This window comes from Heteronotia binoei, chromosome 4, assembly GCF_032191835.1.
Source record: "Heteronotia binoei isolate CCM8104 ecotype False Entrance Well chromosome 4, APGP_CSIRO_Hbin_v1, whole genome shotgun sequence".
Taxonomy (NCBI): Eukaryota; Metazoa; Chordata; class Lepidosauria; order Squamata; family Gekkonidae; genus Heteronotia; species Heteronotia binoei.
In genome coordinates, this window is record NC_083226.1 from 151,262,372 (window position 1) to 151,278,276 (window position 15,905).

The 15,905-nt window shown below is 42.0% G+C and overlaps 1 protein-coding gene across 2 annotated transcripts in view; it reads left to right on the plus strand.

Moving 5' to 3' along the window:
- The window catches only part of HCN1 (hyperpolarization activated cyclic nucleotide gated potassium channel 1), a 280,618-nt gene that overhangs the window by 23,264 nt on the left and 241,449 nt on the right, over positions 1-15,905 (plus strand). For both annotated transcript variants that reach the window (XM_060236018.1, XM_060236019.1), the window contains exon 2: positions 14,675-15,098. In XM_060236018.1, the coding sequence (XP_060092001.1) occupies positions 14,675-15,098 (424 nt within the window). The remainder of the gene's footprint in view (positions 1-14,674; positions 15,099-15,905) is intronic.

The window sequence follows — 15,905 nt, forward strand, 5'->3', positions numbered from 1 at the left end:
CATATTAGATAGAGTATATTCCATTAAATCTAACAGTCTAACTTCCAATGTCTGTATTTGAAGAAGTGTGATTGCACATGAAAGCTTATACTTTTAATAAAAACTGTGTTGGTCTTTAGTGGCACTGGACTAAAACTTTGTTCTCCAATTAAACAGGTATAGGATTGGACAGCCAAATGCCAGCTCAGCTGAACTGGTTGTTGTCTGAGTGCTGGGTTTGCTTGCTAGCTTTTTTTTTTTTTTTTTTCCAAAATGCAAGATGACTTTTAAATACTGAGCTCTCAGCTGTAAATAGTAGTCATTAGAGACTGTGATTTAAAAACTGAGATAATGCTTTGTGCAGTTTTGATTTTTTAATAAAATAACAAATCAGATCCTAGGGCTGCCAAGTCCAATTCAAGAAATATCTGGGGACTTTGGGGGTGGAGCCAGGAGACTTTGTGTCAGCTTGTGTTCAATCGCTTCCTATCGATACTAACCATATTGCCTATACTGTTTATTTGTTCAGGACTAACCTCTTCGCCCTTTAGTAGAATGCAAGGTATGTCAGAGGGAGGCAGTGGAAGGGAGGGAGGCCTTGGGCGCCAGGGGCAATAAACGGCTGGCAGCACAGAGAGAGACACCGCGCCGTTTCCCAGGCCAAGCAAGGCCGCCTGGCGAAAGGGGGAGTGTGGGTAGACTCAGGAAAGACAGATAGCAGGCGTGTGAATCAAACACCTCTGAAGGAGAAAGCAACTTTTGTTTTAAGAATGATTTAAAGGGGCCTGCCTTTGATGTACCCCAATATATGCTAGTACCCATCCAATGTATGTTATCACTTTCAATGGTCTTCTCCAGTAGAAACATTGTGTATCCAATAAAGAAACTTATTTCTGAAGAAAGAGTTCTTTTGTTCTGGAATCTCAATGAACACCACGCTGACACTTTGGGGGTGGAGCCAAGGTCAAGGCTGTGACAAGCATAATTGAACTCCAAAGGGAGTTCTGGCCGTCACATTTAAAGGGACAGCACACCTTTTCAATTTCTTCCATCCATAGGAAATCATGAAGGATAGGGGCACCTTCTTTTGGGGCTCATAGAATTGGACCCCCTGGTCCAATCTTTTCAAAACTTGGAGGGTGTTTTGGGGAGAGGCACTAGATGCTATACTGAAAGTTTGGTGCCTCTACCCCAAAAAACAGCCACCCAGAGCCCCAGATACCCGCAGATCAATTCTCCATGATTTTCTATGGGAATAAATCTCCATAGGGAATAATAGAGTTCCCAGTAGACATTTACCTCCCCTCCCCCCACTTTCTGATGACCCTGAAGCAGAGGGAGGGCCTCCAAACCGGGGGATCCCCTGCCCCCACCTGGGGATTGGCAACCCTATCAGATCCTAATGTCACTTCCTTTTACGTACTCCATATTTGAATGTACTTGTACTGATTTTTCCTACAAGGTCATCTTTAATGTGGCTGAATTTTCTTCAGTTTTCTCGTAGAATTGGAGCAGTCTAGATGGTGTTGTCCATGCACCACCAAAACAACCCTGTTAAAACACCCAGCCATAATCCACATAAAACGATCAGTATTATCTTTAATGTTCAGGTACACAATGTTGAACAGCAAAGTCATGAATCAGAAAATATGACAATATGCAAATAGCATATGAAGATACTTTTACAGGGCATTCTTAGGCTTATACCATTAAAGGTCTGTTGAAATCAATGGGTTTAGAAGGTTGTGATTTTAGTAATGGTTTGAGTTAAGGAAGTGATGTCAGGAATGATTTAACAAAAATCTTTTTCCAGCTCCAGTAGGTTCAGTCATTGCTGTGTTGAACAAGAAGCAAATTATTTGAAGTATTTGCATATCTGAGATTAGCACTTATCTTTAGGGATAAATATGCCTAACTGGAAGTGAAATGGTCTCTCAATTGTGTTATTTGTACAGGTAAACTTTGAGAGGTTGAGCTGGTAAAGCTGAGTACCTTCTTCTGTGTCCCATTAATTAGATTAAGAGGCAGCAGTGTTTTGTTGTATATTGAGTGTCTGCACACCGTTAAACAGAAATACTCATAAAAGAAGTAAAACACACAGTGAGAATTTAACACAACATAAGAGAAGCCATGTTGGATCAGTCCAGTGGCCCATTCAGTGTCACACAGTAGTCAAAACCCAGGTGCCATCAGGAGGTCCACCAGCAGAGCCGGAACTCCAGAAGTCTCACAATCATTTTTCCAAGCTAAAGAGTCCTAACCTAAGAACATAAGAACATAAGAACATAAGAGAAGCCATGTTAGATCAGGCCAATGGCCCATCCAGTCCAACATTCTGTGTCACACAGCGGCCAAATATATATATATATATATATACACACACACACACACACTGTGGCTAATAGCCACTGATGGACCTCTGCTCCATATTTTTATCTAACCCCTTCTTGAAGGTGGCTATGCTTGTGGACGCCACCACCTCCTGTGGCAGTGAATTCCACATGTTAATCACCCTTTGGGTGAAAAAGTACTTCCTTTTATCCGTTTTAACCTGTCTGCTCAGCAATTTCATCGAATGCCCACGAGTTCTTGTATTGTGAGAAAGGGAGAAAAGTACTTCTTTCTCTACTTTCTCCATCCCATGCATTATCTTGTAAACTTCTATCATGTCACCCCTCAGTCGACGTTTCTCCAAGCTAAAGAGCCCTAAGCGTTTCAACCTTTCTTCATAGGGAAGGTGTTCCAGCCCTTTAATCATTTTAGTTGCCCTTTTCTGAACTTTCTCCAATGCTATAATATCCTTTTTGAGGTGCGGCGACCAGAACTGCACACAGTACTCCAAATGAGACCGCACCATCGATTTATACAGAGGCATTATGATACTGGCTGATTTGTTTTCAATTCCCTTCCTAATAATTCCCAGCATGGCGTTGGCCTTTTTTATTGCAAACGCACACTGTCTTGACATTTTCAGTGAATTATCTACCATGACCCCAAGATCTCTCTCTTGTTCGTTCTCTGCCAGTTCACACCCCATCAACTTGTATTTGTAGCTGGGATTCTTGGCCCCAATGTGCATTACTTTGCACTTGGCCACATTGAACCGCATCTGCCACGTTGACGCCCACTCACCCAGCCTCAACAGATCCCTTTGGAGTTCCTCACAATCCTCTCTGGTTCTCACCACCCTGAACAATTTAGTGTCATCCGCAAATTTGGCCACTTCACTGCTCACTCCCAACTCTAAATCATTTATGAACAAGTTAAAGAGGATGGGACCCAGTACCGAGCCCTGCGGCACCCCACTGCTTACCGTCCTCCACTGCGAAGACTGCCCATTTATACTCACTCTCTGCTTCCTATTACTCAGCCAGTTTTTGATCCACAAGAGGACCTTTCCTTTTACTCCATGACTCTCAAGCTTTCTAAGGAGCCTTTGATGAGGAACTTTATCAAAAGCTTTCTGGAAGTCAAGGTAAACAACATCTATCGGGTCTCCTTTGTCCACATGTTTGTTCACCCCCTCAAAGAAATGTAACAGGTTAGTGAGGCAAGATCTTCCCTTGCAGAACCCATGCTGAGTCTTCCTCAATAACCCGTGTTCATCAATGTGCCTACTCATTCTGTCCTTGATAATGGTTTCTACCAACTTTCCCGGTATTGAAGTCAGACTGACTGGCCTGTAATTTCCCGGATCTCCTCTGGAACCCTTTTTAAAGATGGGGGTGACATTTGCTACCTTCCAGTCCTCAGGAACGGAGGCAGATTTCAATGAAAGATTACAGATTTTTGTTAGAAGATCCACAAGTTCAACTTTGAGTTCTTTCAGAACTCTCGGATGTATGCCATCCGGACCCGGTGACTTATTAGTTTTTAATTTGTCTATCAGTTGTAGGACCTCCTCTTTTGTCACCTCAATCTGACTCAGGTCTTTCAACACCCCTTCCAATATAAGTGGTTCTGGGGCGGGCAAACACTTCTCATCTTCCACGGTGAAGACGGAGGCAAAAAATGCATTCAGCTTCTCAGCCATTTCCCCATCCTCCTTCAGTAATCCTTTTACCCCATGGTCATCCAAGGGCCCCACTGCTTCCCTGGCTGGTTTCCTACTTCTAATATATTTGAAGAAATTTTTATTGTTGGTCTTTATGTTTTTTGCAATATGCTCCTCATAGTCCCTTTTTGCCTGCCTGATCACAGTCTTGCATTTGATTTGCCACTGTCTGTGTTCCCTTTTATTAATCTCACTTGGACTGGTTTTCCACCGCTTAAAGGAGTCCTTCTTACCTTTTACAGCTTCCATTACTTTGTTTGTTAACCATGCTGGCCTCTTCTTATACCTGTTTGTGCCTTTCCTAACTTGTGGTATGTATTTTATCTGAGCTTCTAGGATTATAGTTTTAAATAGTCTCCAAGCTTCCCCAAGGGTTTTGACCGTATTTACCTTTCCTTTCAGTTTCCTCCTCACATGCCTCCTCATCTCAGAGAATTTACCCCTTTTAAAGTTAAATGTGGTTGTGGCGGTCTTTTTGGGCAACTCCCTATTTATACAAATGGTGAAATCAATAACATTATGGTCACTGTTCCCAAGCGGCGCAATCACTTTTACGTCTCTCACCAAGTCTTGGGCATTACTTAGGACCAGATCCAGGATCGCCCCACCCCTGGTAGGTTCTGAGACCATCTGCTCCATAGCACAGTCATTGAGAGCATCAAGAAACTCAATCTCTTTCTCTCGACCAGAACACATATTGACCCAATCAATCTGCGGGTAGTTAAAATCACCTATTACGACACAGTTTTTACGTTTAGCCGCTATCTTTAATCCCTCCATCATATTATAATCGTCCTCTCTCTTTTGATTTGGTGGGCGATAACAAACTCCCATAGTTAAATTTCCTTTTGGGCCCTCTATTTCAACCCAAAGCATTTCTAAAAGGGAATCTAATTCTCTGACCTCAGTCTTACTGGACCGTATATCCTCTCTGACATACAGAGCCACCCCACCTCCAACCCTTCCCTCCCTATCCTTCCGATATAACTTATATCCAGGAATCACCGTGTCCCACTGATTCTCCTCATTCCACCAAGTTTCTGAAATTCCCACAATGTCTATGTTTTCTCCCAACACTAAACATTCCAATTCACCAATTTTACTTCGGACACTTCTAGCATTTGCATACAAACATTTATAATTTCCCAAGCAAGCTAGGCCCGCCACCTCTCTCCTGCCGCCTCGAGACTCTAGCAGACAGTCCATACTGTTTGTCACCATCACAGTGGACAACTCTGATCCGTTACTCGGTAGAAAAATAGAAGCCAACCCTTCATCTCTTTGAGACGAGTCCTCCCGAACCAGAGACATTCCATCTCCTGTCGGCTTTCCCCCAAGATTTAGTTTAAAAACTGCTCTGCCACCTTTTTGATTTTAAGCGCCAGCAGCCTGGTTCCATCCGGAGACAAGTGGAGACCGTCTCTTTTGTACAGCTCCGGCTTGTTCCAGAAAGCATCCCAGTGCCTAACAAACTTAAACCCTTCCTCCTTACACCATCGTCTCATCCACACATTGAGACTTCTAATTTGCGCCTGTCTCTCCTGCCCTGCACGTGGAACAGGTAGCACTTCCGAGAAGGCCACCTTGGAGGTCCTGGCCTTAAGTCTCCCACCTAGCAGCCTAAATTTCTCCTCCAGGACCTCACGACTGCATTTCCCCACATCGTTGGTGCCAACATGCACCATGACCACAGGCTCCTCCCCAGCACTGTCTATCAGCCTATCTACTACACGCGTAATGTCCGCTACCTTCGCACCAGGCAGGCAAGTCACCATACGGTCAATACGCGGTTTTGCCACCCAGCTGTCTACTTGCCTAAGGATCGAATCACCAACTACCAAGACCCCCCCTCTCCCCCTACCCAGGGATGGTTCCTTGGCGCGAAAGGATACCCGCTCACCAACCGAAGAAGAGGTCCCTTCTGAGGGCGCATTCCCCTTATCCTCAGCAAGGTGCCCTGTTCCCTCTAGACCCTCACGCTCTCTGGCAGCAACGGGGCTGCCACATTCAGAGTGGGGCTCATCTAATACGCCCCCAAGAGTCTTCCCCAATTGCCTAACTGACCGTCTCTGCTTCTCCAGGGCAGTCACCTCGGCCTCAAGGGTACGAACTCGTTCCCTGAGGACCAGGAGCTCCTTGCATCGAGCACACACCCAAGACTTCTGTCCTGTGGGCAGATAGTCATACATGTGACACTCAGTGCAAAACACTGGAAAGCCCCCACCCCCCTGCTGGCATTCTACCTTCATGATATATATATTAAATATACAGTCCTCTTTAAATGCTGTTGTTTACGTGGCTCCCCTTCTGGAAGGTCAACTTACCTTATTGGGAGAACAAGGAAATCAGGGATCTGGGTTCCTGGTCCTTAGGAAGCCCCCAGGCAAAGAGCCACAGGCCAAGAGCCCTTTAGCTCTCGCCCTTTAGCTCTCGCCCTTCGGCTCGCGCCAAAGGCTCGCGCCTTTGGCAAGGCGCAGCTTAAAATGCAAAGAGGGTGGAGCAGACCACTCCTAAGCAATCATCAACAATTACTCTCAATCAATCAATCAATCAATCACTTTCACCTTTAGCCCACTCACTCAAACGTACAGCAGTTCCCCAGCTATCACAACTCAGCCTTTTCAGCAGTCACCCAAGCCTCAGAATGAAGTCTTTCAAAACGCAGAAATTCTTAGCAACTTCTCCAGCTGTCTCAGCTTATCAGAGCTGCTCTGCTCTGTTCTGTTCCTCTCAGGTCCTTTCTTTAACCTTTCTTCATAGGGAAGGTTTTCCACTCCCTTAAAAATTTTAGTTGCCCTTTTCTGTACCTTTTCCAATGTGATAACATATTTTTTGAGGTGCAGTGACCAAAACTGTACACCATAGATTTATACGGGGGCATTATCCTACTGGCTTATTTGTTTTCAGTCTTCTTTCTAATAATTCCCAGCATAGAATTTGCCTTGTTTTATTTGTCATACACTGAGTCGACATTTTCAGTGAGTTAATGATAATGACTCCAAGATCTCTCTTCTGGTCAGTTATCATCAGTTCAGGACCCATCGATGTATATTTATAGTTAGAGTTTTTGGCTCCAATTTGCACTACTTTGCACTTGTCCATGTTGAACTTTGTTTGCCATTTTGATGCCCACTCACCTAAGCCTTGACAGATCCCTCTGGAGCACCTCACAGACCTCTCTGGTTCTCACTGCCCTGAGTAACTTAGTGTTATACACAAATAAATATCCATCTAGCTAAATATCATATCTCCACTACAAATGATAATCGTTGATTGTGCTTTTCCAGAATTTAATTTTATGACTCCAGAAAGTTCCTGTCAATCAAGCTATGGGTCCTGAATGTACTCAAAGTTCCATTCTGAAAACATGGGGAGTCCCATCTTGTCCATGCTTTAATGTATAGTGAATGGATTTCTGAAAGTTGAGGCAGATTGTTTAATTTGGGAAAAAATGGCTATCCATCTTGCATGCCACTGTTGTTTCTGAATCCACCTACTGTGTTTTTCTGTGCTCTCACTGATAAATAGTAGAGAGTAGACTGTATGGGAAGATCTTACTACTTTGGTAACATCTAGATTAGATTGCTGCATTGTGATCTATATGAGACTTCCCTTGAAGACTATACAAAAGCTACAATCAGTAAAGACTGTTGCACCCAGAATGATGACTGGAATGTTTGAAAGTCATGCACTTTTATCTGCATATATTTGTAGGTTGAAAACCAGCTAAAAGACAGCCAGTTTGGTGTAGTGGTTAAGTGCGTGGACTCTTATCTGGGTTTGATCCCCCCCCTCCACTTGCACCGGCTGGAATGGCCTTGGGTTAGCCATAGCTCTCGTAGGAGTTGTCCTTGAAAGGGCAGCTTCTGGGAGAACTTTCTCAGCCGCACCCACCTCACAGGGTGTCTGTTGTGGGGGAAGGAGATAAAGAAGATTGTAAGCCACTCTGAGACTCTGATTCAGAGAGAAAAGCAGGGTATAAATCTGCAGTCTTCCTCTTCTTCTAAAAGGAATTTCTTGCATTACAATTTATATCCAGTGTCTTGGGGGGTGGGGGGAGGATCACCATCTCTTGTCATGCAGGCATTTGGTGACCTTCTGCCTGGAGTACATCCAGAGAATAATCCTGTCCCTGCTGGCAAATATGAATATTTGGTAAATATTTGGTGGCATTTTCTCCACAGTCATTTGATTATGTGAAAGTTAATTTATAATCTGGCATCCCCAAGGTAAAATGTGCCAAATGTCTGCCCTATTCCACATGGCTATATGTGGTGGAAGGGGAGAAATTACTATATTTTTAAGACTGGGCATGTCTCCCTTTTGTTATAGCAGCACCAGAGATACTGGTGGACTAAGAATCGGAAGAAAATATAGAATACAAAGTGAAACATACTCCTGTTCTGAATTCTGTGCAGACCACATGCAGATGAGATATAATTTGATCAATGTATAAGGACAGTATCAACGAAGCCCCAGAAATAATTTGAATGTCAGCACAAATCTGACATTTTACCAGTTCATTTTCTTTATGTATAGTATTCCAGTGATAGGCCTACAATCTTCTACTGAGTGAGTTCTTAAGAGCAGAAAATTGCTTCATGATGGTACATCTTATTTACCATTAGATTTCTAATACCAGTAAGTTATCAAACAGCAGGGCTTGAAGTATCTTGTCCTCACATTTTAGTAGACTTTCCCCCCACCTGCCTGCAGTTTCTTTTACTTAGTGTATATAGTAAGGAATTCTGCTGAGAATTTGGAGGTCATGAATCTAAACTTTGCTTATGCCATAAAGTCAAAAGTAGCCTTAGGCATGTTGCTGTAGTTCAGTTCAGAAAGCACACCAGACCATGGTTGTAAAGTAGGTTGTCTGCTTGCAGTTGCCATCTTCTTAGCTTCATAAATATATTGACTTTGTCCTTGGGAAGTATTAGCTACTGAAGGCAGAGTGATGGTCTTAACTGTGGTTTGTCAATACACAAATCAAGTCAAGACATACTTTCTCCCTAAGCTCTGATTAAGAAATCTCAGAACCTCAACCTGTGATACTTGAATCCTAAGCCTTGCTTCTGTATGTGGCCCTCTTTGTTTCCTGCAGGGATGGTGGGTCTCTGCCTCTCTCTCTCTCTCTCTCTCTCTCTCTCTCTCTCATTCTCTCACTAACTCACACACATACCCCAGCTTGCAATCCCACACTCATGTGGTCTCACTGGGGCAATTTACGCATGAGTTGCTGAACTTCCAATAACACAGGGAAACCAAAGGTTCAAGTTCACTGGGGGCGGGAAGGAGCCTGGGAAAGCAGGAAAACCTGAGACCTGGGGTTTGGCAAGCCTATTTTCTGCTCAGTGAAAAATGCTGATCCTAAATGTGTGAAAGCTCCTAGTAATATGCTGGGCAGCAGATTACCACTTCCACAATGGAGAAAGGCACAAAACAAGCAGAAACAAGGTTTAGAATCCATGACTAGATCTGCAGAATGGGAGTCATAGGCTAATTCCACACTGTCAGCTCAGGGCAGCAGTGTGCTGACCCGGCAGCAAGCTGGTGGAAACTGGAATGCCCTGGAGCATCCAGACAACCTGTGGGTGCCCCAGGGAAGCATCTAAAGTGCTCATGCGCCCTGTCCACAGCTCCCCGGGCACTTTCCAGGTGCTTCCCAGCTGTCCAGACAGCCAGGGAGTGATTAGGTACCACTTTTGAAGTGGTACCTTTTTGAACTGGCTCCAGGTCAGGTGATGACAGGTTGCAGGAGGGAGTGGGATGGCAGGCAGATGTGTGCATTTTGGACATGCTTTTTTAGTTTGCTAACCTGCCATCCCTGGGGCAGCTTAAACCACCCGTCCGGCACTGACTATACTGACCTTATATGACTGATATAAGGTTTTTGGTAACAACTTACAATAAATGCTTTGAACATTCTAGAATAGTGTAAGCTATGAGAAGAAGAAGAAGAAGATATTGGATTTATATCCCGCCCTCCACTCCGAAGAGTCTCAGAGCGGCTCACAATCTCCTTTACCTTCCTCCCCCACAACAGACACCCTGTGAGGTGGGTGGGGCTGGAGAGGGCTCTCACAGCAGCTGCCCTTTCAAGGACAACCTCTGCCAGAGCTATGGCTGACCCAAGGCCATGCTAGCAGGTGCAAGTGGAGGAGTGGGGAATCAAACCCGGTTCTTCCAGATAAGAGTCTGCACACTTAACCACTACACCAAACTGGCTCTCACCAAACTGAGGCAGTAAGGGTAAGGATGATAGGGTTTCTCATTTTGGGCACCTATGAGCTTGAACCTTATAAAACACAATTTCTGCTCAGTTTGCAATTGCATGCATCTTCCTCAGCAGCATTACCTTTTAATTAGCCACACTGTGAATCTTTACTTTTCTGTAAAGAGTCTGCTTGATTCAGTCTTAATGGATGTTTTTCATGAATGTATAAGCTCCAAGAAATCTTTAAATCCACATTAGAAAAGAGTCAAAGTATATGTTATGTTTCCAGGGCTCTGTGCTTTCTAAGCCTCATTATGAATCTTGATATATTACTGATTGCTGTGCAGCTTGGAAACGTCAGAGCCCTGAAGGGGGAGGATGACTTTGAGTTGAGTCTGTGGTCCTTGGACAATGCTTATTTTGTCTGAGGACCTTAGGGCTTAATTTGAAGCAGGACTGATCTGACCTACTCAATAAGAGAAGCTCATAGCTATGTAATTAAGGAGTGGACTTGAGCAGACTTTAGACATTGACCCTTGAGCTTTTCATATATATTCACATCTTATGATAAGTCCAATTAACATCACTGAGATTTCAGGAGGCAGGATAAATGTTAAAGGCCCTGACCTGGAAAGCCCAAGATAGCCCGATCTCATCAGATCTTGGAAGCTAAGCAGGGTCAGCCCTGGGTTAGTACTTGGATGGAAAGACCACCAAGGAAGTCCAGAGTTGCTACTCAGAGGCAGGCGATGGCAAGCCATCTCTGCCCATTTCTTGCCTTGAAAGTTGGCTGCACTTAACACCAACAAAAGAAGTCAAGACTCATATTTTGTAAGTGCCACTAATTTCTTCAGCAGTTCGGTATGCCATGTTCTCAAAGTCATAAATCAGCCCAGCAGCTTTGTTAGCAATCGGCAGACTTCTAATGATATCAACCCATATTTTCTTCAGTTTTATCATGCTATAGTATTGCATTTTTCAACTGAGAAAGCAAGGCTGAGAGAGTGTGCCCAAGCATGCTATTACGTCTATGTTGGACCAAGGACTCGATTGTACCTTATATTCTGTCTACTCAGTCCTCTAGTTCTCATTGAATGTATGCAAAACACATGAAAGATGCTTGCTTTTCTAATGGTTTTATGCTTCATGTTTCATACAGCTTTTCTGTCCTGGTAGACAAATATCTAAATCTGGTAGGCAAAAAATATTGAGAATAATATCTTGGAATGTTTCAGATGCAAAGCACTGTGTTTGCCAGGTGATGTTTTTTCTAATTAATGTCTAAAACCCAAAGTTCATTCTTGTCCTAGGTAAAACTATTTCATAGGGAAAAGGAGTTGGTCTGTTTGGCATGTCTGGTAAAACCAGGGCTTTTTTTGAGCAGGAACAGTACTAGCTGGCTTGGTGTCAGGGGTGTGGCCTAATATACAAATGATTCCTGCTGAGCTTTTTCTACAAAAAAGTCCTGTGTGAAATACTGGTGATGTCAGGGGGTGTGGTCTAATATGCAAATGAGTTCCTGCTGGGCTTTTTCTACCAAAAAAAAAGCCCTGGGTAAAACTGTCCTAGACTGTAGGGAAATGAATTTAAGAAATGGCACTGATAATCTTCCAGCTGAGATCTATGTTATGAAAGATGTATGGTTTGATTGCATTGACTGGATACTGATGCTGAAAATGAAATAAGCCCTCTGTATTAATACCACCACTTGGGGTTATGCAGCACTTCACACTGTGTTGATTTTTACAAACATCAAGTGATGAATGACATTAAGTCCTTGAATGTTACTTAGATTAACACTGATTTCATATTATTTTGGAGTGGTTTTGAATGATCTCTGTGTATACAAGAAACACAGATGAGCTTTACTTCCTGTATTTGTGCAGATCTCTAACATCTGGGAGGATGGCATCTATTTCTCTTGCCCAGGAACAAGACTTAAAATTCATGACAGATTTGGAGTTTTATACAAACATTTTAAAATGTACCCTTTTACACAAGCTGTTATATGTTTTTCACACATATTCTAAGATGAGAACACTTGATATATCCTAGAAAAATAAGTAGCAGTATTAAAACGAGCAGTATTAAAACATTATTAGAATAACCTTGAAATGTTGCCATAATAATATAGCTTGTAATGATTCCCTCCTATCATAATCTGGCAAACACTTAAAACTGGAATCCTCCTAGTTCCATTAGTAATACTTCTCCTCATCCACCCCTGTATTTCACTGGTTCTGAAACACTTCTGCACTGTTTAAACAGACTTATTCCACTGCAGTGCTATTGTTGCATGCAGCTGTCAGTGATGTGACTCATTTATTTGGTGCAGAGATGGGCAATGCAGCTTGCCTGCTAAATTGTCCCTAGGTTTAGTGTGCACCATGTTTTCTACTATAGTGTCCATATTGTGAGTAATAAGGTTCCAAAGAGCATAAGAGCTCCATTTCTCCTATAGATGAGAACCATATTACCCATGTTATATGGGCTGCAGACCTGGAGAGCAGGAAACGACTTTCCTATGGAAGCTACATAAAAAGGGAGTAATCTGTACTTTGTCCATTTCTCCTCAAGCACATTCAGCTTCATTTTGGGGTTGCATTTGGAGAAGGTCCAAATTTCATCGGGCTGCCAAAGCATTCATGATTAACAGCAGGCACCAGTTCATTTTTATATAAACACGTTGATAGGTTTTGACAGGAAGGCTGGGAAAAATCTACCAAATGCCATACATCCTTTCAGATATGCCACAGAATGATAAACTAATTCTTTAGCATAATGCTGAATTTATTCCGTATGCCAGTCATTAGTAGGGAGGAACGGCAGAACGTTAACATATTTATATAATTATGGATATCTTCAGTAGCAGGAATTCTCTGATTTTGCCTTCCATAGACAAGAAGAAAAACTATTCTAGTATGGGGATGTTGTGAGTTTGTCCTACACCTGACACAACAATGGGTACAAGATTTCATATGCTGAGAATTTGAGTCATATCTTTGGTAAGAAAGTTGTCTTTATAATGGACCTTGGGTCAAGATGAGCCCTTGCAGATTTCAGGACATGCAAACCTGCCTAGGGTTTTTCTTTCTACCTGTTAAATTGATTGATGTAGCCATCTTTCAGCCTCTGCAGGTCCTGAAGTGGCTCTGGGTGTGACATTAAAACAATTACACATTGAAATACTTTATAAACATTTCAACAACAGTTTTTACTTTGGGCTGTGCATGCTGGTGACTCCTGATGTTGTAGAATCATTTGAAGCAGGCAATTTCTGCAGGTATCCCACTGTTTCATTTCTATTCCCAGCACCCCACATTGGATTGAATTTTCCCAGTTTTTACACTCATTTCCCCCCAGTTCTCCTACCACCTCATCATGTGAATTGACTTTTGTCAATGCAGGTCCCATGAGTATTGGGTGGGCAAAGGGCTCTCTTTCTCTCTTTTTCACCAGCTGAACAGCTGGCTGCATTCAATCAAAACTGTAGATAATTAACAACCTTGTCTTTAAATGCAGGCACAGTCCCATTTTTTTCAATCACATGCATATAGGGTTGCCTCCAGCAGTGTGTGTGTGTGTGGTTGCCAACTCCAGGTTGGGAAACTGCTGAAGATTTTGAGGGTGAAGCCTTGGGAGAATAGGGAAATCAGTGAGGTACGATGCCATACAGGCCACCCTCTAAATAATCCATTTTCTCCAGGGGAACTGATGTCTGTAGTCTGAAGAGCTGTTGTAATTAATGTTTTCTACAGCAGTTATAATTCTGGGGAATCCCCAGGCCCCACCTGGAGGCTGGCATCCTTACATAGACATCTGCTTTGTGCCAGTGTACTTGCCAAAATCAAGCTTGCTTCTGAAAGCGTGGAGTCATTATTATTATATTTTATACTACATACTGTGGTATTATTCTGGACTTCTACTAAAGTGTCTTAAATGGCAGTTTCTAGAAAGTGGTGCTAGAGGGTGGCTACTCTTCCATATTGCCTCTGGTCTGGTTTATATGTTTCCCCAAAGACACATCTATGTTAAATTGCTATGAAAGATTTCCATAGGTTTGAAGTATAATTGGTAATCACAAATAGATACGAAACACCCAGATTACCTGCCTTTGTCAACAAATCCTAAGGAAGTGATGGAGTGTGAATGGAGCCAAGATTAATCTATAGATTGTTTGTACTGGATAAAGGAACTTTTTATCATTGCATGGAGGATAAGAGGAATATGTTAGAATTATACTTTTTCCAAAATTCTTTTATGATTTTCTCTCTAAGACAATGTATGATTTCACTGACAATATTATTGCTTGAATCCCTTGTAATTTCAAAAGCTTTTATATAAAGTACAATTAGAAGAATAAGAAAAGAGATGATTTTTTTTTACACTGTGGTTTGTTCAATTATTGTATTTTCTATTTCTCTTAGGTTTTATTGGGACTTAATAATGCTTATAATGATGGTTGGAAATCTTGTCATCATACCTGTTGGGATCACATTCTTCACGGAGCAGACGACAACACCATGGATTATTTTCAATGTAGCATCAGATACTGTGTTTTTGTTTGACTTAATCATGAACTTTAGAACTGGGACTGTTAATGAGGATAGCTCTGAGATTATACTGGACCCAAAAGTCATCAAGATGAATTATTTAAAAAGCTGGTTCGTGGTTGACTTCATCTCATCGATACCTGTGGATTATATCTTTCTTATTGTAGAGAAAGGGATGGATTCAGAAGTGTACAAGACAGCTAGAGCACTTCGCATTGTGAGGTTCACAAAAATCCTCAGTCTCTTGCGTTTATTACGACTCTCAAGATTAATAAGATATATACACCAGTGGGAAGAGGTAAGATTCTCCTTTGTATTCATCTGTCTGATGTTTTTAATGTGATGGCACTATATTTAGATCTTGCAACCAACTGAGATTTCTTAGTTTAGACTGCATTTTGGAATCAGTGTTGTTTGTAGGAATGTGAGTAGCACCTTTCATCAAATGGCTTATTATGCACATCTTATGAGTCTCAGCAAGTCTATTTAAAAGTCAACAGGATTTTAGCATAAAATTATTTGTGCTGTGAAGAGAGCCATTTTTTTTCCTGAAAGGCCAAAGTGACTTAAAGTAACAAACACATGCAATTGTATAAAATGAATCAAACTATTTTGGCTGGATCAGCATTGATAAGAGAGCATTGTAAATTAGCTAGTTATTACAACAATGATACCCTGTTTTTCCATCTAATTTAGGCTCCCAAAATGGATTACAGTCAAAATTGAATCTAGCAGAATCAATTACAATTAAAAAAAAACCCCACACAGAATAAAACTGTACCTTTCAACCATCATGGAAAAAGACCCAGAAAAGCAGTCAGTTGCCAAGAAAGGCCTTGGTAAATAAGAAAAATATATCTCAAAAATACAAATAAAGCTAGATACCTGACAGGCTATTTCATGGTGATTCATCTGGAACAAGAGTTATTTCTTATGTTGTCATTTGATAATGGTAATATCCCCATGCTAGTAATATATTTGTTTAGTGCTTTCAGCATCCAAAATATTTTACATGGATTATCATGTTGTAATCCTCACAAGAGTTCTGTCCAGCAGGCCATTATTATGAACCTTGTGTTGATTAACTTAAACTTCATTCTGTGTT